Source organism: Elephantulus edwardii, unplaced genomic scaffold (genome assembly GCF_000299155.1).
Source record: "Elephantulus edwardii isolate Elephantulus edwardi_28Jun2011 unplaced genomic scaffold, EleEdw1.0 scaffold00263, whole genome shotgun sequence".
NCBI lineage: Eukaryota > Metazoa > Chordata > Mammalia > Macroscelidea > Macroscelididae > Elephantulus > Elephantulus edwardii.
In genome coordinates, this window is record NW_006400013.1 from 817990 (window position 1) to 843388 (window position 25399).

Genomic DNA, 25399 nt, shown 5'->3' on the forward strand with positions numbered 1-25399 from the left:
CAGTCACCTGCTAAGCATCAGAGAGCTGGACAGTGAATACAGGTGACAGAAGAAGGATTGATGCCTTTGAGTTATGTTGCTTGAGAAGAGTACTGAACATCCCATGGACTGCCAAAAGAACAAAAGGTGCAGCCAGAATGCTCCTTGGAGGCAAAGATGGCGAAGCTTCACCTTTCATTCTTTGGCCATAAAGCTAGATGAGGCTATTCCTTGGCAGTGGATCTCATGCTTGGAAAGATGGAGCATCAGTGAAGAAGACGAAGACCACCCAATGAGATGAACTGATACGGTGCCTTCAGCAGTGGGCTCTAGTATATGTCAGAGATGAGGATGGTTCAAGATAGAGCAGGGTTCAGGTTGGCTGTTAATAGGGTTGCTGTGAGTTGTACTCAACTTAATGGTACCTATCAACAATAGTAAACAACTAACAAAAAGTTTACTACATCTAACAACATGTGTGAATTTCAGAACTTCATGATCAGAGAAAAGAGCCAAACCCCAAAATGCATGCTGTTCTGTTGGAAGCTCTTTACGGTGGCATAGTCCATAGCATGTCTTGCAGCTCACCAAAACGCCGTGTGTTCCTGGTGCCTCAAATCCACCAGCAGCTTGAAGGGAGATGGATGAGTACTCCCCTCCCATTAAGGTCTGCAGCCTTAGAAACCTAGTGGAGGGTTGTTACAACTTGGAACCAACTTCACAGCAGTAAGTTAAGTCTTTTTTATTAATGGGATTGAGTCAGAATGGACTCACAGCTGACCCTCCAGAGGGTTTACAATAACCCAGGAAGAGATTGCCCATCTTCCTCCTATAGTGCAGATGGTGGATTCAAACCACATGCCTTTGGGTTGGCAGCACAACCCCTTTCCCACTAGGGCACCAGAGCCCAGAGTTAAGACCAGTCCAAGGTATAGATACTAGAAGAGTGGTTACTTACTGTTTAAGAGTGGTGTCGGTTAGAGATAGACACAGCATGATAGGAATGACCTGTATCTGTATCTGGATGTCATGTATGTGGATGTATACATATGCCAAATAGTAGTTGAGCTGCCCATAAAGATTTTTAATGGTTGTAAGTTATATCCATAAAAAGCAATTGGGGTGGCGGTGGGTAGCAAACTTAAATAACCTCCCATAAACCTATGTGCATCCATTTACTTCTCCCATGAACTCGGTGTTCTAGCAGTGGGGACATGTGAAGCAAAAGAAGGAGAGGCCAAAGAGAATTTTTTAATTTTTTTAGCATTGTGATTGTTCTGAGTATCTCTCCTAGATTGGCCATGGACTGGTGCTATGATCTAGTTTAGAAAACACATTAACTCAAATTATGTAAAAAGTAACTTGGCGTTCACCATGGCCAGGCACTGTCATAGGATTCTCTTACTTCAAGGAAGCCCTGGTCTGGAGACTTCCTGTCAAATAAATGTAACTTTTTAAATGGAATCTGATAGAAGGTGTGATGCATTTTTGTCCACAGGAGTGGCTGCTAGAGAGACTGCACAAGCTCTGAAAATACTGGCCCAGGCCGCCCGGGGAGTGGCTGCCTCCACCAGTGACCCCGCCGCCGCGCACGCCATGTTGGACTCGGCTCGAGACGTGATGGAGGGCTCGGCGATGCTCATCCAGGAAGCCAAGCAGGCCCTGATCGCACCTGGAGACGCTGAGAGTCAGCAGAGGCTAGCTCAGGTGAGGTCAGCCTGCGGGAGTGTTCTTTCATTACCCTGGGAGGCCATCGCTGGGACACCTCATTTCTGGCTCTGTGCTCTGATTCAGTGAGCTTTTTTCCAGATCTTCTAGAATGTCCTAACATCGCCAGTCACGTACCAGATCCTTTTTTAAAAACCTTCCGAGTAGTCCGTGGCTCAAAGTGAGATTCATTTAACTCACAATCAACAGAGAGAATGAATGGGATATAAGAATAAATGGGATGCAGAATAAAGGGGAGAGCTTTGTTGAAATATGTCTTTGGAAGTTTACAAGCCATGCTATACCTGTTTTCTTTGGCGCCTGTGTATGCTTAACTGCATCAGTCTTCTTCACCTAAGAGGTGAGGCTGATGTCCTGTGTCCAGCTCTCCATCACTCCTTCAGCTGATTCACCAATGAATTAGTGAAACCAGTTGGCTACACATTGTCCAGGCAAAATTATAGACATGAGCCTGAGACAGAGAGGATTTCAGTTAAGGGGAATGAATGGCATACCCCTGCCTCCAGACAACCTTTCCTTTAACTTACTAAACCAGGACAAGTTTGTATTAATACCAAGGAATACAAACTTGATGCTACGTACACATCCCAAAAGGCAGCTGCACATGGGCAACTCTTGAGTTAGTTGGAAGTGCTCTGTAGGCGGGGTGAGGTGGAGAAGGACCAGAGCAGATGGTTGCTAAGCATGGGGCTAGAATATGGTGCTCTAAGAGCTCAAGACCTACTTCACCTCGGTCTCCACAGCATGGTTCTCAGGAAAGGAACTGTTTTCTCCTGAAATTAGGTATTGTTTTAGCACCAGGTCTGTCCCAGAGCCATAATTTCACCTGCCTTTGGGGCCCTGTGGGACATGTGTATCACTCTCAGACCCTCTGCCAAGACAGAATATGAGAAAGACCTAATTATGCAACACTGAATGAATATTCTTTTTAAAAAAGAAAACATTAACTAGGAAGGGAAATGTGCAAAAATGAATTAATGAAAATCCAGCTTTTCTGTAAACTTTTATTAAAATCACAATTTTTTAAAAAATCCAACACCCAAACAAAAACCACCAAGGTCATTGGCCCACCTACTGGGTCCTGATTGACTTATACAAGAGGCTTCCAGCCCACAGCTGATAGCTAAGTCCAGTAAATCCAGGCAAATAAGCTCACACACAGTTATGAACAGAAATGAAAACAACCAGTTCACACCCGACTTTCAACTAAAATAAGAGAACTTACCCTGCAAAATCCAACTGCTTCACACATAAGCCTCTGAACTAGAGACTAAATACTAATACGTGGGGCAAAGGGGAAGAGAGATCTGGGCACAGTGATTTAATGTCATAAACAACATTAGGTAGATGCTGTGGGTCATATCCTTCTCTCGTGAGATGTGAGAAGAATCCCCTTCCTGTTTCCACTCTGTGTACTGTCACTGTTCATTCCTGACAGAAGTTAAGGTGAAAGTTAAGGGGCCATTTCCTTATGGGACTTCTCTTCCTCCATGCTTCCAGGTGGCCAAAGCTGTCTCCCACTCCTTGAATAACTGCGTGAATTGCCTCCCCGGCCAGAAGGATGTGGATGTGGCCTTGAAGAGCATCGGAGAGTCTAGCAAGAAGCTGCTGGTGGACTCGGTGAGAGGTTCTGGGCTTGGCGAAGAGTCGCAGGGAGGATGGGCTGCTTTTGAGGTGTGAGTGCTGCTGCTGGCTGGCCCAGGATGTGGCTCCTAACTGAAAGTTTACCAGGAGGCCATCCGATGATGGGCCTGGAGACCTGCCTCTAAAAGGTCACACAAGATTTTAAACCTTATGGAGGAATTCCATTCTGATCCAAGAGCAGCTGGCTTATTTGTCTGTGTGCTTTTTACATTCACCTCTCCTCTGTGGGATGTCTGAGCAGGTAACCTGTCCTCATGAGTTCTGGTTTTCCTTGCCAGCTTGCCTTTCCCTTGTCAGATGTAGTATGAACTCAAACCACACTGAACCATTTAGTCTCGATAACTCAGGAGCAACCTGGGGAGTGCAGCTTCGTTTATCCCTTTGGGACAAAGGGAAAGTGCTCATGGGATGTGCTTTCTGTCCCCTGTAGCTCCCTCCAAGCACAAAGCCTTTCCAGGAGGCCCAGAGTGAGCTGAACCAGGCAGCAGCTGACCTGAACCAGTCTGCTGGGGAAGTGGTCCATGCCACCCGGGCCCAGAGTGGGGAGCTGGCAGCCGCCTCTGGAAAATTCAGTGATGACTTTGATGAATTCCTCGATGCCGGCATTGAGATGGCTGGCCAGGCTCAGGTGGGTTTAGAGTGGACCATGCTGTTCTGATGAACTATGCACCTTGGAGGCTGATTGGGCACATGAAGAAACAGGGGACCTGTTAGCAGGCCACGGCTCGCTGCATTCTTTCTCTGCCTCAGGAACCTCCATGAGCTCACAGGAATAGCATGCTCAGAGATGCTATCAACTCATGTGCAAAGTGCATCTTGGTGATGAGGGATTGCTTTTCCCACGATCTTCCAGCAGAGTCCACATGACTTAGATTACTGGGAGGCAGGGTACCAGAAAGAGGAGAATATTTAGCATTGATTAGGACAGTACTTAAAGTACAGTGTCATAGAGTGAAAACAATCATGTGTTTGAGATTCATTGGACCCATTTAAGGGACTCCAAGATTGTCTGTCAGATGATTAAAACGGACCTCTTTCTGATGCACAGATAAACCCCTTGCTTGCAACAAGGAGGCATGACCAGTCTAGTGTCAGCTTGCAGAGCTGTTTTCTGTTTCTCCTGAGCTCCCTAAAAGAGATATTCAGAGTCCTTCTTGCTATGTTATCTACAAAGCACTGTTTCTCAGATGGCAAGCCAGGTGAGAAATATGTCTGCAGCCGATTCAGGAACTGCGGGGATATAATCAACTCTGCATATCGAGACAGTGTCGGCCGTTTGTGCCAGGCTGAGATGCACAGCTCTTTGACAACTCCAGCATTGTTAGGGAAGATGCTCTCTCTCTCTCTGTGTCTCTCTCTCTCTCTCTCTCTCTCTCTCTCTCTCTCTCACACACACACACACACACACACACACACTCTCACACTCACTCTCTGTCTCCTCTCTTTATGCCTCCGCTTGTGAGAAAGCACAGTTCTTGGCTGGCCCACTTGGGAATGGATTTCTGCTCTGGTTGCATGCCTCTCGATCTGGACATCTGTTTGGGGACAGGTAGACACAGTCTGTGTCTCTGCGAGTTAGGCATCTGCAGACTAATTGGGCTTAATGTGATCTCTACAGATAACTCACTTCCACTTCGAGCCATTGCTCCTAGCTCTCACTGAATGCCTCGTAGGAGACACAGATAGCCCCTAATTACACTGGCTCCTTTTGACCTTCCAGACCAAAGAAGACCAGATCCAAGTGATAGGGAACCTCAAGAATATCTCAATGGCATCCAGCAAGCTGTTGTTAGCAGCTAAGTCTCTCTCTGTTGATCCAGGCGCCCCTAATGCGAAAAATCTCCTGGCAGCAGCAGCAAGGTAAGAGCAGGGTAAAATGTGTGGTTAACAGTGTCAGTGTCATCAGGAAGATGTGGGTGACCTAAGGCTAGTTTTGCCAAGCTTAGAATTGAAATTGACCCTTTATCATCAGAGGTGGAGTTGACAGTAATAGAAGTTCTGGCATTTTATAAATCAGGCTCATTTTTATGTGCTTCGCTACTAAAAATGTCTATTGTCTTCTCAAAGAGGCTTTTTTTCTTTAAAGACTTGCTCGGGTGTAAAGCTGCCGTTGGTGTGTAAACGCAGTGGCTTAAATGGATTTTTCTTTTAACTTTGTTTTTAATTATAGAAATATATATGTAAGCAAACGTTAGTGATTTCAACATATTTCACGTACATCATTCAAGAACATTAACTTCTATTCATGGTCTTATTCAGCCAAAACACTTAAGTTGTTTTAAAGTACTTCGATAGCTTTAAGATGATAAAAGTAGTTCATGCTCATTTGAGGGGGAAATCAGAAAATACTGAAAAATACAAAGAAAAAAAAATACTTAACTGATCTTTCAATAGACCAGTGGCGGAGTGCTTACAATGTACTTGGCATCAGTGTTAACTTATTTTTTAATTTGTTCCCTCCATCTCAAGAAGAAAGGCATTAGTTTAGGATGAGTGGGGTATCGATGACAGTAAAGTTATTTTAATTGTTTTGGAAAGTATATGAAAACATGAATCTGGTTTAGAATGACGTCACTGTACACCCTGCCTGCTGCTTCCACCCACGGAAGCGGAGTAATCCCCCACAATTTCTGCTCCGGGGCAACTGTGACAGTAGCAGAGTGAGTAGAGATCAGCTGCGGCTGTTGTGTGGAGAAACAGCAGTGGCCGATGAAGGAGCTCTTTGGTTAGCACTCCCGCATTCGTTTTTCTGAACCCATGGAGTATTTTTGATTCTGTGGTGGTGTAGGCATCCTTTCTAGCATTATTTGGTAGCACTTCCTGTGCATCATAGAAGAAATCTGACAGCAGAGAGAGATTAAATGCAATACTAAGGGAGCTTTGATGGCTTAGTGGCAAGAAGCTGTGCTGCAAATCCCAAAGGCACGCTGTTCGCGGCCACCAGCTGCTCCACAGGACAAAGATGGGCAGTCTCCTCTTGTGCAGTTAACTGCCTCTGAAAACCTGCCGCAGGGTCAGCTATGGGTCAGTTCCAACTCTACAGTACACAGTAACAACAATTAAGAGATAGAGGGCGCTCTTGTGGCCTAGTTTTAAGAAGTAGTACCACCAACCCAAAGGCAAATGGTTTGAATCCAGCATCTTCTCCGAGGGAGAAAGATGGACAACAGTCCCTTGTATTTACAGCGCGGAAAACTTGCTGGAGGGTCAGCTATGCGTCGTTTCCTACTCAATGGCACACAGCAAGCAGCATTAGGAGATATATTGTGATTGGAAATCTATTTCAAGATGTACTCATTAGTGATTTTTAAAGAACACTACTTCAGTTTGCTTTTTCTCTTTTAAAAAAAGACCCAATTTGGTTATTTATTTAGTTGCTTTTCCATGTCCTTGTTCCCTCCTGGGGTTTCAGTGGTGCTTCTAAGAAGTTTCCAGATGCAAGCAACCTGAATTCTAGTCTAAGCTTTAAGGCTTGACTGAGTGGCAGGGTAGCCATGATGATTCAAGATCGAATTCTGGCTTTCCGTGTGCGTCCTGAGACTCAGATTTGACTCGTGGCCAATTGTAGCTCATTATCAGTCATCACCTGTCGTGCTGAGCCAGGTTTCAGTGAAGCTTCTTCCAGACTAAATCCGACTAGAAAAAAAAGGTTAGATAATCTCCTGGAAATCAACTGATGAAAAGCCTGGGAATCCCAGCAGTCCGATCTACAGCCAGTCATAGCTGGACAGCTCAGGATAGCACTGGCTGGGCAGCATTGTGTTCCTTCCGTTATGTGTGAGGCTGCTTTGAGCTGGGGACTGACTCAGAGACAGCCTACAAGAAGAACTGAGTGGCGTAGGTGAGGTCATTCAGCCTTTCAGCTTTCCCATCAGCACAATAACTGTGTGTACTAGGTCATCCTTAAACTTCCTTGAATGGATAATTGGTTAAAACTTGTCTCTGGTTCTCTCTTGTCCCATATTGTTCTTTGAGAAGTTAGACATGGTCAGAAAACTTTTCCGTTTCTTCCGTTGTTCTGAAATACATTCTATATTGTTGTTATGTGCTGTCAAGTTGCCTGCAACTCACAGCTGCTCTGAGGCCTGCCCTGTCCTGAGCCAGCCTCACTGACTCCGACACATCTACCGCCAATACCCTAGTTACTGTATCAGTCCATCTCACCCGGGGTCTTCCTCTCCTCTGTTGTCCCTCCACCTTTCCGAGCGTGATGTCCTTCTCCAGTGTGCCCAAAGTATGTGCGATGGAACTTCAAAATCCTAGCCTCCAAGGAGAAACTTGGTTTCACCCTCTCCAAGACAGACTTGTTTGTTTTCTTGGCCATCTATGGTATATTTAAGACTCTCCTCCAGCACACAACTTGAAGGCATCTCCTCTTCTTCTATCCTCCTTAGTCACTATCCAACTCTCTGATGCATAGGAAGTAATTATGAAGACCATGGCCTGGATAAGGTGCACCTTAGTCTTCTAGACTGACATCATTGCTTCCCAGTATTTTGGAGAGGTCCCTGACAGCAGATTTTCTCCAATGCAATTTGTCTTTTGATTTCCTGACTGCTGGTGCCAAGAGTGTTGATTGTGGAGCGGAGCAAATTATAACTGTTTACAAGCTCAATCTCTTTTCCATCCATCATGGTGCTGCTAATTGGCCAAATGGTGACAATCTTTGTCTTCTTAATTTTGAGCTTCAATCCAAACTGAAGACTGTGGTCCTTGACCTTCTGCAGCAAGCATTTTAGATCCTCCTCAGTTTCAGCAAGCAAAGTGTTAGCATCTACATAACACAGGTTGTTGGTGAGTCTTACTCTGAATTGTGCAAAAAAAAATCTGGAGGACAATTCTCTGTCCAACTGACTGGAAGAGATCCATATTTATTCCCTTTCCCAAAAAAAAGGTGACCCAAGAGAGTGTGGAAATTATCAAACAATATCAATAACATCACACGCATCAAAATCCTGCTGAAGACTTTCCAGAAATGAGTAGAACAGTACATTGACAGAGAACTACCAGAAATACAAACCAGTTTAGAAGAGGTTGTGGCACTAGAAACATTATTGCCAATATCAGATGTATCTTGGCAGAAAACAGAGAGTACCAGAGGAATATCTATTTGTGTTTCATTGGCTATGCAAAGGCATTTGACTGTGTGGATCACAATAAATTGTGACTAACGTTGAGGAAAATGGGAATCCCAGAACACTTGATTGTGCTCATGTGAAACCTATACTTGGACCACAAAGCAGTCCTCAGAACAGAGCAGGGAAACACTGCATGGTTTAAAATCAGGAAAGGAGCACATCAGGTATGCATCCTGTCTCTATACCTTTGCAATATTCTATGTATTTGTTTCTTTTTCACAAGAAGCATGTGCCTTCTGTTTGTTTGCCAGCCTGTCTCCCTCCTCCTGGAGGCATTTTCATAATCAAAAGGGTGCCAAGTTTTTACTTGTTAATGTAAAAACAACAACAACAACAACAAAACACACAGAGGGGTGGTGAGTATTGGGGGAAAAAATTTAAAAAGGTTAGAAAATTTTTAATTCATTGCTGTTGACTCAAAATTGACTCATATTCGACCCTGCAGTGGGGTTTTCAGAGACATGGGAGAGGATTGCCCATCCTTCCTCCAAGGAGACGCCAGTGGGTTTGAACCACCAGAGAGGTGGTTAGAACCACTCCCTACATACTAAGCTTTCACAGCTCTTATTTTCTGAAACTTTTTTTTTATTTAAAACTGTATTTTAGCTCCACGTAATAGTGAGAATCACTAAGGAATTAGAAAAATACATCTTTACATCTCCCCAAGAAGCAAAACCAAGCCTGTTGCAGTCAAGTTGATTCTGACTCACGTTTACCATATAGAACAGGACGGAACTGCCTAACAGGGTTTTCAAAGCTGTAAATCTTCACTGAAGCCCACTGCCACATCTTTATCCCTCGGAATTTCTGGTGGGTTTGAACCACTAACTTTTCAGTTAGCAGCCAGGTGCTCTGAATGCTGTGCTACCAGGACTCCTTTACACATCTCGATACCTCCCTCTTTTGCTTTTTTGGTTTTCAGTCCTGTAAACGATACCTTCCCCTGGTAGTGATGTTGCAGGTGGGGGTGGTGATCGAGGAGGAGGGGTAGAGAGTAGGGGAGATGCCTGTTCCATGGAGCAGCTGTTTTTCATATAAAACCTTCCCTTGATCACCTTTTCCCCCTACAAATACCCTCTGGGTAAGGCAACTGCCGTTTCCAGGTATCTGAACTCAGATGGTATTCATTATCTCAATTTTTTGCATCATTTCAAAATTACAGTTTCCGACTTGGAACATGTTGCTCTTGAATTGGGGGGAGGAGGAGAGGAGTGTAAGCTGGCCTTGAGAAAGCAGGTATGAAGGAAACCCAGGTTCCCTCCCCAGCAGGGTGGCTGCTATCAGCCACTGTGGGTGCCTGAAGGCCCCCTGGTGGTGACACAAGGAAGGGAGCTAAAGGTTTAAAAGCAAAAACCTCTCAGTTCTCACTTTCAGCATTTTGACAGAGTTCCAAGCCTGATGTTTTATAGATAAGTAAACATTTAAAAATCATCATGTGGAAGCGACTGCCTTAGGCTGGAGCTGTTGCAAGAAGATGCTGGCACAGTCAGTGTGGCTCCCGGGGCATGTTGGCGAGCTTCCTGCTTCCCAGGATGGCTTCCCAGCCAAAGCTGCAGCCTGGTCAAGAGAGTCAGGCAAGCACCTCTAGGCAGCAAAAGCCTCACCAGGCTGAGGGGCTTTCATTCATATATAACAAAAAATGTTCCCTTTTAACCATTTTTTAACCTTGTACAACTCAGTGACGTTAATTACCTCCATAGTGTTGTGTGACCATCACTGTTATCTATTTCCAGGATGTTTTAGTCATCACAAACTCCCTATCTATCAGCAACACTTCCTCCTTCCCCCTTCCAGGACTTGGTAACGCTAGTCTGCTTTGGTCTCTGCATGTCCCTGTTCTAAATATTTCATAAAGGTAGGGTCTTACAGTCTTACAGTATTTGTCCTTTTGTGTCTGGCTTATTTCACAGAACATAATAATGTTTTCAAGGTTCATCTGTTTTGCACTTTATTTCTCTTTATGACTGAATAATAACACTATATTCTGTCTGTTTATTGTTTTCATTTACTGTAATTGAGCAGTGAACATTGATATACAAGTATCTGTCTAAATCTCCACTTTTAAATATTTTTGAAAGTAGAAGTTCTGGATAATATGGCTGTTCTTTTAGTCTCTCTTGTTCATAAACTCTTACTTGTTCACTGTACAAGCATTTACTCCTCTCTTACTATGAGCTAAGGCTCTCTGGTGACTGCTAACCAAAAAAGTTGGTCATCTGGACATACAACCACGCAGAAGTCTCCTATAAAGATGAGCAGACTCCTCCCATGAAGACTTACAGCCCTGGAAACCCAGTGCAGGGTTGCTTTGAATTGACGTCAACTCAGTGCAGTGGTCAAAATAGGGCAAAGGTCAGATCTATTGCTCATTGGTTCACTATGAGTCATAGTTGACTCACTGGCAACTAACAGCAATAAGCATATATACCCTTGAGGTTCCGGGCTCATGGAGATGTGGCCTTGGAATGGATTCAGGACAGGAAACACACTTTCAGAGTGTGGTCCCTCATATTATTCTGGGCGTTGCACAAGGTATTGATCTCACATTTGACTTGGATTTTCTCTGTCCTCCCTGTTATTGAAACAGCCTTTCATTAACGTGAAAGTCCCAAAGGCCTGGTGAGAGATGCCACTGCCATAACCAGACCTAGAGCAGCCTGGCATTATCCTGCTCGTATGTCAAACTTGAATCCTTCATTCTGTGTGTCCTCTGGAGTCCATCCCATTCTGTGAAGACAGAGTCACTTCTGAAGAAGAAGAATACGTCTTATTCCTTAGCTCTTAACTGAGTCTCAGAGCACAAGCACATCTGAGAGTGTCAGCCCTTGGATTTCTGATGCCTTGGGGGATGTCATCTACTGTCAGTCTTCCAGCTTCTTGTGTAATCTGTTGGTCCTTGGCTCTTTTCTGACAAGTCGGGGGGAGCTGAAGACACTTTGTCAAGCATTCTTCAGCTATTCCCCAACCAAGAGCTGATCTGGTGCTTCCTGATAGAAGCTTTGGAATAAGAAAACCAGTTTCAGTTGCAAAAACAAGCAAATGTTATCTACTCTTGAGCACTGTCTATAAAGGCTGTTACTCACACTCTAGTCTTCACCAGCAGGAAGACTCCTGAATCTGAAAAGATGTCTCAGCACACAGCTACCAGCATCCAGCCCACCCCAGACATAGGCTCTCCAACTGCTTCCCTGTCCACAAAGGTCATGTTGGCAGCTGCAGTAGAGTACAGCGTCCCCATGGGCAATGGAACAAAATGCTAACTGGCCCTGCACCAACCCTGTGAACCATTAGATGAGACTGTTGTGATCCATAGGGTTGTCAGTGACTAATTTTCAGAAGTAGATCTCCAAGCCTCCCTGGGAACTTAGAGAAGGCTTCTGCCTCCCCTGATGCTCTTTGTATTGAGGTTCCTGCTGGACATGCTTCCTCTTGTCCCCAGAGGCCGAGATAAAGGACAGTACAACAAGCAGCGTGAAGTAGAAAGCCCCTCTCCTGTATAAAACAGAAAAATGCAAACAAGGGCCTGTGTTTTCTGTTGGTCTAATCCAGCATCTTCTTCCTTTAACCAAATCAAGATCTCACTCAGGACTGACTTTTCCATTTGCTCCCATTCACATCACACAGTGCCCATGCAGCCAGGGTTTTCAATTCTTCCATGCTCCCTGGGAGTCCTCGGCACTTACCCCACTCCTGGTCAGCGATCCATCATGTCCTATCTGGTGTCATAGCCCTCGCATTGCCTTCTGTCATTCAGCTCCTTTGTCTTGTCATTGTCTTCACTCTCTGGCTAGATTACAAGCTCTGGTGTTCTGAGAGAGACTTCAACTGTATTGGGTTTTTTCCCCATTGTTGTTGAAAATATACAAGCAAAACCTACATCAGTTTAACAATTCCTCATGTATGATTTATTAACACTGATTATATTCAAGTTGTACCACCATTGTCACCTTTTCCTGAATTATTCCTCCCCAAGAATATAAACTCACTACCCTAAGGTTCCTTCTGAACCTTTTAAATTGCTGTTGTCAATTTGATCTTATAATATATTTAAACTATATTGTTTTTACTCTCCCTACCTTGTGCATAGCTAAAGAACCATGGCTAAGAACATTGTTAAGTGTTCCCCTGCTAACCAAAAGATGGGTACTTCAGAGCCCTAGCTTCTCCTAGAAAGGTGACATAATCTGCTTCCTCAAAGATTGTTGTTGTGAACCATCTAGTTTTAACCAACCTATAGCTGACCCTCCGGTGGGTTTTCAAAGGAGGAGGTTGCCTGTACTTCTCCCACAGAGCAGCTGGTGGGCTCAAACCACATGCCTTTGGGATTGCAGCGCAGCTTCTTACCATTAGGCCACCAGAGCTCCTCCTTAAACATTGTTGTTGTTGTTAAGTGCTGTCAAGCAAGTGACTCATAGCAACCCTGTGTACAACAGCTCTGAACCCTGCTCTATCCTGAACCAACCTTATCATCTCCAACATACCTACCCCCATTATCTCAGTCACTGAGGCAATCCATCTCATCCAGAGTCTTCCTCTCCTATGCTGTCCCTCCACCCACCCAAGCATGATGTCCCTCCTTGCAACATGCCCAAAGTATGTCAGATAAGAGTTTCAGAATCCTTGCCCCTAAGGAGCAGCCTGGCTTGACCCTCTCTAGGACGAACCTGTTTGTTCTGGAAGTCCATACTCTTCTCCAACACACCCTTCTAAATTCTATGGAGCAATTCTACTGTATCCTACAGAATCAAGTAAGTCTGAATCAACCAGCAATACTTATGGGTGGATTGTGTGTTGTTCTTTCTCTCATTCCACAAAAGAGTATTTCCTTTTGTAAGGATAATGTCATATGCTACTTTTCCCTTCCAAATGCTATTTATCAAGCCACTTGTGCTTAATATGTAACCAGAGAACACAAGTTAGTTGATTATATCTTTCACATCCCTCCCACTCCCCATTCCTTGTTTAAAATTTCCAGCCAGAGCTCTCTACTGCCAGTTGAATCAATTCAATGTCTCTGAAAAATCAAACCATTTTTAAGTTACAAAATGCTTTTTTAATCTCTGAGATTGCAGGCTTCACTTTTTTTTCTTAAAAAAAAGTGAGAGTGGATCGATATTGTCTATATAAAGAATAAACAGAGGAAAACAGTATCTCTGGATAGAGGACTTCTGATTAATTAACTATTTTGTATTTTTAAAAGTAAACTTGCACAGATACAGATTTTAACATTTAAAAATGTGAAGAATAAAAATTACTATAGCCCAGGCATATTCCCATAGAACAGAAGACGGACCCTGCTAATTTGGGGCATGACATGTGAGCTGATTTGTTCATATTTCTAAGTGATTTCCTGAAATACTTTTCTTTCAAAATAGCTTGTTCTAAAAATCACTGTTTACATTATGACAAGTCATTCTGTCTTGTTTTTATATTTGAAAAAAAAATGTTATTTTTATAGTAGTGGGCTCATACTATATAAATGTAAAATTTTTAATTTTGCTTAATTGTTTATGTGCTTATTACTTTGATTTTAAATGCAGCTCAGAATTCTTTTCTAGGCTACAGGCTATAATTTGTATAACCAATTATTTTCTTACATTTAACCAATTCTTTATAGTTGCATATTTAAGTTACTTCCAAACCTTTGCTCTAATAAATAACAGCTTTCATTTGAAACACAGAAATAATGTTTTTCCTTATGAAATCTGCATAGCCATTTGCCTCGAGACGTCTTAGCTTCTTGTTTGGCTCTGTAGCCAACACTCGAAAATGAGTTACAGAGATGAATGCTACCTGAATCATGCTACTTAGTCATGGATCAATATTACCCAAGTGACTCATTCACACATACAGTATTGGGCTAACTCTTTTATCGATTATACCACTACAAACCTTTAGCTGCTTTTGTTTTTTTTTCTAAATAGAGTTTATTTTTTAGGTTAATTTTAGCTTTATTGAAAAATTGTACAGGAAGTACAGAGAATTTCCACAATTTTTTCTTTTTTTATACATAATTTTTCCTTTTATCAGCATTTTACATCCTTGTGGAATATTTGTTATACTAATGAACAAATTTGGGGAGCTCTGGTGGCCTAGTGGCTAGAAGTTGTGCTAAATCCCAAAGACATGCAATTCGAGGCCACCAGCTGTTCCATGAGAGAAGGATGGGCAGTCTCCTCCTGTGCAATTAACTGCCTCTGAAAACCCACTAGACAATGAAGTCTACGGTTTTCACTGTTGTTCGTTATTGTTGTTCTTGTGTGCCAAGCGAGCTCTGGTGGCCTGGTGGCAAGAAGCTGCACTACAATCCCAGAGGTACACAGTTTGAATCCACCAGATACTCTGCTGGAAACGGAGGAGCAATCTCCTCCTGTACCAGTCAGATCCAACTTGACGGTACACACACACACACACAAAATAATTTAAAAAAGAAAAAGAAATTGGAGTGTTCTTGTGTGCCAACAAGTCAGAACCAACCCATAGCTGACCCTCCAGCAGGTTTTCAGAGGAGGAGATTGCCCACCCTTCTGTGAAGAAGCTGGTGGATTCAAACTGTGTGCCTTTGGAATTGCCACTCAGTCTTACCACTAGACCACCAGAGCTCATTCACTGTTGTTATTGTGTGCTATCAAGTCAGAAATGACCCATAGCTGACCCTCCAGAAGGTTTTCAGCAGCAGAAATCACATAGGTGGAGATTGCCCATCTTTCTCCTGTGGGGCAGCTGGTGGATTTGAACCATATGCCTTTGGGATTGTGGCACAGATTCTTAGCACTAGACCACCAGAGCTCCCAGCTCACTGGAAGGTCATTATTGTGTAGTCTGTGCATTTTAACAAATGCATAATGTCATGTGATGCCCATTACATTTTTATATAGAATAGCTTTCAAACTCAAAATTCATTTCCATCAGTCAGAACTGACTCCTTGCTGACCCTCCATCAGATTTCCCAGGCTGTAAATTACATGGGAGGAGATTGCTCATCGAGAAAGATGAAAGGAGTTGCTAGCAGATTTAAACTGCCAGAGAGGTCCTACCTTTGGTTTAACAGCAGAACTCCCTATGGACTGCGCCACCAGAGCTCCTGAGACCAGCTAACAGTGACCGCTTAACAATGCCTTCATCTCCCCCTGTTCACCTCCTGGCAGAACCCTTGAGTTTCTGACAACCCATGATCCAGTCATTCTCTGTATACTATTACCTTTAGTTTTACCAGAAAGTCTTAGAGTTGACACCATTCCATGTGTGTGACATTTCAAGCTGACACCCTTCACTTAGTTCTATGGTTCCTCCAGTCTTTTTTTTTCTCTGAAGCAGAGACTAAATATTTATGGAGTGCTTACGACATTCTCAACTTTATGCCAACTCTCTGAAGGAGCACCTGTTCGGTCGCCCTACTTCACAAGCCAAGCTCCACCAGCGGGGTGGGGGACAGGTCCCACCCCAGAGATGGTAAGGCGCTTCCTTCGGCACCTGGGCCTTCCACAAAACACTCAACATATGGCCCATCTGGGAAGGCTACCTGTGCAGGAGCAGCCACGGCAGCTCCCCTCTGCACCTCTGCTGTGGACAAACCTCGGGCCTCCGCTCCTTCAATCCTTTTTGATTGTTTTTATTATCATTGAAAAACTCTCCTGTATTTTCCCTAAATTTTTATTTGATAAATTTGCATGTCTCCCACAAAGCTAGAAGAGCAGATGAGTGTAACAGCAGCTGTGTATAACTTCTGGCTTCTTTCATTGCAAACACTTCATTTTTTTTTTTATGGAAAGATCTTTATATAAAAACTATGCTTTTAAAAACAAGTCTGTAAACGGGAGACATTGTAAGAAGTGAGTTAAATGGGAAGCTTTTGTACATGTGGAAATCTTCTCCAAATGGTCCTGTCGTCATAGATGTTGATGGTCTACGTCCATTGTTATGAGAACACATGCTAGCTTGCCCATTCATGAATGTGTGGAAGGCTGCCTCACAGAACACGGTGTTGTCTCTGAGGAACACTGGAAACGTGTCCATCATTTACTGAACCTTCTGAGGGGCTTGGACCTAGGGACTGTCCTCCCAGCTAATTTGAAATTTTGCCATTTTTTTTATTTGCTCCATGCAAAGCAGAGAGGGCTATCCAATGGCACTTTCACTGAGCATTCTTCCTCAAGCAATCGGATTACCACAGTCAATCTTGGAAAAACTATTTTGGGATTCTTTCTTGAGTTCAGAAACACTTCTCTTCTACCCAGCACATTTAAAATTCAAAGCAGTGTTTCCTCATCAAATAATTAAGCCTTTGTACATTCACAACATCGTTTTCCATCCAATTTGATATTCTATGGGAAGCTGCGAAGCCAATTTAGCTAGTAAAATGAGGCATCCTTTATAATAGGCAGTGTTAGTGATTAACTGCGGTGTGTGGGTTTTTTTTTTTAATTAATTTATTTTAAGTTGCTCTTTAACTATAGATAGAATTTCAGATCCTGCCAGAAGCATGGTTGGATTCTGACCTGCGGCAAGGTGATTGAGACTCTAGCTTTGGAATCAGATAGTCATAATTTATGTCTACTTCTGACCTGTAATGTCCATGTCTTAGTTATCGAGTACTATTCTAAAAGAGATAAGCCAAGAGGATCATTTTTTTTCTATAATTATATTTTATTAATTTTCATAAACATTTACAGAGATTTTGGGCTTCCACTCATTCATTGTTGCACTATTCTCTCTACCCTCCTCCCAGTTTGTTCTTGTCCAAATGCCACAGTGCTTGTCAAAGCCAGTTCTGATTAATCTTCTTTGTCAGTGTATCCTTTGCCATTCCCTATCACTCCTCCCTGAGAGAGACTTCACCCTGAGTCATAAGGAAAAGGGGATGGCGTATTCTCTTAGCTACTTCCTGCTGAAAAGGGACGCTGTGGGTTTCAGGGTGAAGATCTTCTCTCACTACTCTAAAGGGCCCCCTTGGCAGTAGGAAACACATAGACTATTATGGAGATTGATTTTGGAATTCAGATGCACTCTTATTGATTGTGCTTGGCTGTACATGTACATATCCTTCAAGATGTATCATGGGGGTGTTGCAACCTAGAAGACACAAATTTGACTAACAAGTTATAAGTACATGAGTCCAAAAATTATGGAAAAGTAAAAGAAAAGATTCTTTCATTGTTTTACAAACCCTCCCCCAGGTCCCCTCCACCATGCAGCCCTCACTCTAGTCTCCTGTGATGACAGAAATACCCAGTTACATCTCTCTTTTAGACGGTTCTCTCCCTCCTCTGCTTCAGTGCAGTATACATTATTGAACCCATCTTACTCAGTGTCTCCCTAACCCCAAGGACAGTCCCATTCTACAACAGTGGCATCATGTAATATTTGTCCTTTTGTGACTGGGATATTTCACTCAGCATAATGTTCTCCAGAGTCAACCATTTTGAATAATATTGCATGAGTTCCTTGTTTTTTAATGCAGCATAGTATTCCATTGTGCGAATATACCACAGCTTCTCTAACCATTCGTTTGTTGATGGGCACTTAGGTTGTTTCCAACTCCTTGCTATTGTGAACAAAGCTGCAATGAACATGGGTGTGCATATATCTGCTTGGATGTCAGCTATGGTCTCTTCAGGGTATATTCCCAGTAGTGGAATTGCTGGGTCAAATGGTAACTCTATTTGCAACTTTTTGAGAAAGCGCCATACTGCTTTCCACAGGGGTTGCACCATTTTACACTCCCACCAACAGTGAATCAGGGTTCCAGTTTCTCCACAACCTCGCCAGCATTTGTTGCTTGCTGTTCTGTTAAATTTTGCTATTTTGACTGGGGTGAAATGATATCTCATAGTTGTTTTAATTTGCATCAAGAGGATCATTTTAACAAATAGAAATGTACACTCAGTCAGCTTAAGAGCCTAGAAGTCCAAATTCAGGATGCCAGATCTGGGGGGAGGCCCCCTCTATAAGCCATGAAGGTAGATCCTTGTTTGCTTCAGCACAGGAAAGAAATAAACTTGTTCTCTGCACAGGAAGATGTTGCTCATCTTTCTCCCCTGGAACAGTTGTTGGATTTGAACCCCTTGCTGTTGGATTGGCAGCACAACTCCTAACCTCCTAGACCACCAGAGTGCCCTCTTTTATTTCTAGTGAGAAACAAGGCTTTTTAGACCATTCATGTCCTAGGGAACTTCTCTTTACATCCCATTAGGGCTGTAGTGGGACTAGGGAGGGTAGCATTCTACCCCCAATCCTCTTGAAATGATGTGATTTGTCACAGCATAGGGAATCATTGCATAGCTTCCATGCAGTATCATTGTATACACATATGGGGGGGGGCAAATTTAATCAATGGCAGTCTCCTCAGGGAGTTATTCCCATCTTTCTCAGTATTTCCATTTATAAAAATGCATGGATGGTCCATTTTAAGTCTTACTATAAAGCGCTGGTAGTATAGTCCATACAGAGCTGCCCTGCTAACCCAAAGACCAAACCTCTCTGGTAGTTCAAACCCAACAGCAGCTCCTTAGGAGAAAGATGAGAAGGCCCCTCCCATGTGATTTACAGCTTCGGAAACCTACTGGAGGAATAGTTAGGAGTTGGTTCTCATGATGAACTTTTGCAATAAGGCTGTAGTAATAATTACAGTGTAATATTAGCTGAGGTTTGAACACATAGATCCACATACCAGAAATAGACGCATGCAGATGCCCAATTGATGGATGAAGATTGGCGTTGTCACGGATTTCATTTTACTTGGCTCCACAGTCAGCAGCCATGGTAGCAACAGTCAAGAAGCTAAAAGGTGTGTTGCACTGGGAAAATCTACTGTCAAGGACCCCCTCCAAAGTGCTAATAATCAAGGATGTCTGTTTAAAGACTAAGGTGTGTCTTATCCAACCCATGGTATTTTCATTTACCTTCTATGCATCTGTAAGTTGTACAGTGACTAAAAATAACAGAAGAAGAATCAGTGTCTTTGAACTGTGGTGCTGAATGTCCCATGGACTCCCCAAAGAACAAGCAAGCCTGTCTTGGACAAAGTGCAATCAGGGTGCTCCTTAGAGGTGAGGCTGGTGAAACTTCATCTCATATACTTCGAGCATGTTAGGAGGAGCCAGTCCATGGAGAAGACATCGTGTTGAGAAAAGTAGGGTGTCAGTGAGAAAGACCTTCAGCAAGATGAACTGTCAACAGCGAGTGTCACAATGGAGTCAACCTGTGAGAAGTCTGGAGGATGGTGCAGGGAAGGGCAGGGTTCCTATGATTGTTCATAGGGTTGCTGCAAGTCATGGTCAACAAGATGGCACATAACTATGACTTGACCAATTAGAGTGTCAACAAAGGTGCAAATCAGTTCTGTGGAGAAAGGATAGTCTTTTCACCAAAGGAAACTAGAATCTTTGGATTCCATATTAAAAAGAAAACAGAAAGCAACAAACCCACAAAACCTTTCCATTCCTCACACCTTGTACAAAATTAACTCAAAATGAATTGTAGCCTTTCTAAAAAAGTGAAGCATGGGCTTCTCAAGAGGTATCTACATGTAAGGAACATGCCTCCTAGGTGCTAAGAAAAAGAAACCAAAGTCTAAACTTATACCAGAGTGTCTAATTCCTGTTAATGCTGGTAAATAAAACAGCTATTTTAAGGAACAAGTTAAGCAAAGCTTCTAGGAACTAGTCAGTCGTAGAATTTAAGGAAAGTTGAGACTTTGAGATTAGCTTATAGTATGTCAGCTGTATCCCAAAATAGCTTCTCAGATAACCTTACTCTAGTGGTTGCTACTGAAGAATTTCTCTTTGCAACTTCACTGGCAATGCTCTCTCATTAATATATTAAAAGGTAGTCGTGCTTCCTTAAGAGAATTTTATAAGTGCCCCCATAAGGTTTATCAAATGAATAATGGAAAGCAAAGTAGAGGTTTAGATTTTCTTGCTTGAAAGATGATTTATCTCTCTTCCAGATGTGGTTTATTTTTGGTTGTTTAGCGTCTTTGACTGTGGCAGAGTGCTCACTGGGACCCTAATGTAGTCAGTGAATTAATTGTATTTTGGTGAAGTGAAGCCTAGGTATGGAATTCACTTTCTCATTAAAATCCCCTTGTCTTATTTTCTCACAGAGCTGTGACAGAGAGCATCAATCAGCTCATCACTCTGTGCACCCAGCAAGCTCCTGGCCAGAAAGAGTGTGATAATGCCCTCCGTGAGCTCGAGGTAAGTCCTGAGGAGGCCACTGAGGGCACAGGGTATGGCACAAGCAGTACACACTCAACAGCTAATCTGACATTAGACACATTGACTTAATGGCACTGTGGAAGAAAGGCCTGGTGATCATCCATAACAGTGTCAGTCAAGAAAACCCTAGAGAACAGTTCTACTCCAAAATACATGGGGTGGTTATAAATCGTAATTAGCTTGACAGCAACAGGTTAGGTTTGGTTTTGATGTTCCTTTTAGGAGTATCTATGTGGTGCAAATGGTTAAATACCCTTAGCTAATGGAAAGGATGGATGTCCAAGTCCATTAGAGGTTCCTAGGAAGAAAGGTCAGGTGATCAGCTTCTGAAAAAAGCAGCCATTAACAATCCCATGGAGCAAACAAGAACTCATCATGAGTCAGAATCAACATTGGAAATGGGGACTAGTCCCCCATTCTTTGTCCTCAGGTTGGTTTTTCTCTCCTCTGTCCTTGCTTTTTTTACTTCCTTGGGGCACTGTTGAGGGCACAGTTTCAATCCACATAGAATGAGATTTCTTTTGTTAAAAAAGTTTTGTTTCAGAAGGCATGTGGTGTTGGATGTAGATTGAATGAAATGAGCAATCTCTCCATAAAAACTTTTGGAAGGATTATTCTGGGACAATAGGGAGAGAGATAGGTGCTGAATAGATGTGTTTCCTGAGAATGAATTATTTGTATTCATTTTACACATAATACATTTTCTGTTATACAAGAGGCTTATAAGAGAAAACACAGAAGTGACACCTCTTCACTACACAATCAAGGGGACCACAGGGCCCTGATGAACACAGTGTGGGTGTTTTTCAATGTATATTCACGTTGGTAATTTATAGCTATAGAATATGTGTATTCAGGTAAACATAATATCCACCAGCCCACTTGCATGTAAAGCAGTTCTACTAATGCGGTTTTACTTGAAAAAAGATAGATGAAGGTAGCAGTGCCAAGGGATGGTTTTGCCTCATGGGTTTTCACCCATTACAGCTGCTGGACTGTTTGGCTGAAGCTCTGTATGATGAGGGCTGATAGACGCTGTGCACTGATGCATGCGAAATGGGCTTGTTATCATGAGATTGAAGCATTCTGCACATGGTTGAGAACGTTCTTAACATTGGCTAGATTACTGGGCTTTGTGGTACAGTTGCTGGCCCTCCAGTGGGCTTCTGAGGAAGTAAATCTCATGGGAGGAGATTGCCCATCTTTCTCCCTCATGGCATCTGATGACTTTGAACCGCCAGAGAGACGCCACTCTTGGGCTAACAGCACCACTCCCCACAGACAATACTCCCAGAGCATCTATCCCTGCTAACATATGGAAATACTTTAAAAGTATATTAGTAATTTATTCTCATTTTTTTCTGATAGTAACAGTAATTAATATATTATACATAAATATGATTGACTAAAACCAAAAGTAAATGAGTTTTTAAACTCTCATTTTCTTTAAATGGAAGACTAAGAATTATCAATTTATCAAATCCAGCTCAAAAAATTTACATATTTATCTTATGTATATTTGTTGGCTTATTAGTTACCTTATGTATATCCTTGTTGATTTAAAATAGAAAGTCCTATCATTTGTCTTAAAAGATAATCTTGCATCATAATTCAAAGGAAATAAATTTTTTTTAAAAAAGGTATATGACTATAAGAAACCAGTCCAAAGACTACATACTGTATTATTTCAATTGTGACACTGAGGAAGTAGCAAAACTATAGAGACAATGAAAAGATCAGGGGTTCCAGTGGGTTGGAGAGGGATGAGTAGACGGAACAGGGCATTTGAAGGGCAATGAAAACTATAATGCATGATGCTGTGATGCGCTCTAATGTAAACTGGGCTTTAATTCATTAAAATATAGCAGTATTAGTTCACTTGTCACAAATTTATTATTGAAAAATGTTTCTTATATGAGTAAACTGTGTGCAGGGAAGAAAGTGGAGTAGATGGAAAATCTCTGAACTTAATGTACAAGTTTTTTCTTGTTGTTGTTGTCGTTATGTGCCGTCGAGTCACCTGCGACTCATAACGACCCTATGTACAACAGCCCTAAACTCTGTCTTGTGCCAATCGCACTGTCTCTGACACTCCCATCCCGATTATTCCAGTCACTGAATCAATCCACCTCATAGAGGGCCTTCCTCTCCTGCGCTGTCCCTCCACCCTCCCAAGCATGATGTCCTTCTCCAAGGACCAGTCTCTCCTCACAACATGTCCAAAGTATGTTAGACGGAGCCTCAGAATCCTTGCCTCCAAGGAGCAGCCTGGTTTAACCCTTTCCAGGACAAATCTGTTTGTTTTCCTAGTAGTCCATGGTATTCTCAATACTCTTCTCCAGCACCACAGCTCAAAGGCATCAATTCTCCTTCTATCCTCTTTGGTCATTGTCCAACTCTCTGATGCATAATAAGTGATTGCAAAGACCATGGCCTGTATCAGACACACCTTACCAGTGTTGGGGTTTCCACACGTGTGGTATAATCCTCTATTTCTACTGGGTCCATCATGTCAACCGTGAAAACTCTAAACACCAAGGTCTAAATGGCCTGAGCCCAGGTGGCACTGGCGGTGAACATGAACGCAGCCCAGGGCTTCCAGGACATGCTGAGGACCAATGTGGGGCCCAAGGGCACAATGAAGAAGCTGGTTTCTGGTGCTGGAGACATGAAGCCTACTAAAGATGGCAATGTGCTGCTTCGTGAAATGCAAATTCAACACCCAACAGCCTTCTTAATAGCAAAAGTAATGACAGCTCAGGATGACATCACTGGTGAAGCGACCACTTCCAACCTCCTGGTCATCAGTGAGCTGCTCAAACAGGCGGACATCTACATTTCCAAAGGTTTGCATCCAGAATACCAACAGAAGGATTTGAAGCAGTGAAAGAAAAGGCACTTCAGCTTTTGAAACAAATCAAAGCAAGCGATGGACAGAGACACATTCATATACGTGGCCAGGACATCCCTGCACACTAAAGTTCACCCTGGACTCACTGATGTCTTAACAGAGGCTGTTGTTGACTCCATTTTGGCCATTAAGATACAAGATGAACCTATTGACCTTCACATGGTTGACATCATGCAGATGAAACATAAATCTGAAATTGATACAAGTTTAATCCTAGGGCTTGTTTTGGACCACGGGGCACAGCATCCTGATATGAAGAAGAGAGTAGAAGATGCATACGTTCTCACCTGCAGTGTGTCACTGGAATAGTAAAGAATGGAAGTGAACTCTGGCTTCTTCGCACAGAAGAGCGAGAGAAACTTGTAAAAGTGGAAAGAAACTTCATTGAAGTTAGAGTTAAAAAAAAAAAATTCATGGACCTGAAAAAGAAAGTCTGTGGTGATTCAAATAAAGGATTTGTTATTATCAATCAAAAGGCTATTGATCCCTTTTCCTTGGATGCTCTTGTAAAAGAAGCCATAGTAGCTCTGCACAGCACTAAGCGGAGGAATATGGAGAGGCTGACGCTTGCCTGTGGTGGGGTGACTCTCAGTTCCTTAGATGATCTGAATCTAGACTGCCTGGGGAATGTGGGCCTTGTCTATGAGTATACTTTAGAGGAGGAGTGCTGAGTGAAATATCTCAGTCACAAAAGGACAAAAACTGCATGCTGCCACTGTTGTAAAAGAAGACTGACCTTGGGGTTGGGGGGAGACTGAGAAAGATGTGTTCAATAATGTATACTGCATTGAATCAGATGAAGGAAAAAACTGTTTCAAAGGGATATGTGATTATTTTTGTCATGACAGGTGTCTAGAGCAAAGGCTACATGGTGGAGTGGACCTAGGGGAAGGGATTGTAAAACAATGAAAGAGTTTTTCTTTTACTTTTCCAAGAGGGGAGTGTATGGAGGAGGAGGTTTTGAGAGGGGAGTAAAGTACAACAATGAATGAATGGAAATTAAAAAAATAAAGAGAGAGAAAGGAAATGCAACAACCCCCACTCCATCACACTATTGATTAAAGGGCCAAATAAACACATGCTTACTCAGATCAAAGAGCCATCAGAGACGGCTTGAGGGCTGTCAAGAACGCCATCAATGATGGCTGTGTGGTCCCAGGGGCTGGTGCCATGGAAGTGGCAATGGCAGGGGCTCTGGTGAACTGGAAGCCCACTTTCAAGGGCCGGGCCCAGCTTGGCGTTCAGGTGTTTGCTAATGCACTGCTCAAGGTTCTTGCTCAGAGTTCTGATTTTGACCTTCAGGAAACACAAGTCAAATTCAAGGAGAACATTCAGAATCCGGTCACCTTGTGAGTGTTGACTTGAACACAGTTGAACCCATGGTAGCAGCAGAAGCAGGCGTATGGGATAACGACTGTGTAAAGAAACAGCTGCTTCACTCCTACGCTGTGATTGCTGGCGGCGTCCTCCTGGTCAATGAGATCATGAGAGCCAGCGTGTCTTCCCTCATAGGCTGAACTGTGCATCTGTACCAAGCTTGTCTTGTCTGAATTTTGAAAACCAGAGTTATCTAAGACAAGAGCAATGGAATTTTTATTCAAGCTTCAAGTGGTTTTAAAGAAATTTTCAGTTCCCATGTTCAAATAGGAGGTCACTTCACCTGTTTAAATTCAGAAATCTACAGTACTTTCTTTTTTTTTTTTAAATTTAGGTTGTTTATTTTTCATTTCAATGAACATCTACAGAGATTTTGGGATTCCATTCATTCATTGTTGCACCCT

The 25399-nt window shown here is 42.8% G+C and overlaps 1 protein-coding gene and 1 pseudogene across 1 annotated transcript in view; both read left to right on the top strand.

The window, feature by feature from the left end:
• Positions 1-25399, top strand: part of TLN2 (talin 2) — a 282673-nt gene that overhangs the window by 97257 nt on the left and 160017 nt on the right. Inside the window, exons 26-30 of the mRNA XM_006899628.1 lie at positions 1478-1686; positions 3208-3327; positions 3782-3979; positions 5072-5211; positions 20593-20686. Coding sequence (XP_006899690.1) covers positions 1478-1686; positions 3208-3327; positions 3782-3979; positions 5072-5211; positions 20593-20686 — 761 coding nt within the window. The remainder of the gene's footprint in view (positions 1-1477; positions 1687-3207; positions 3328-3781; positions 3980-5071; positions 5212-20592; positions 20687-25399) is intronic.
• LOC102867664 lies at positions 23217-25135 on the top strand (annotated as a pseudogene).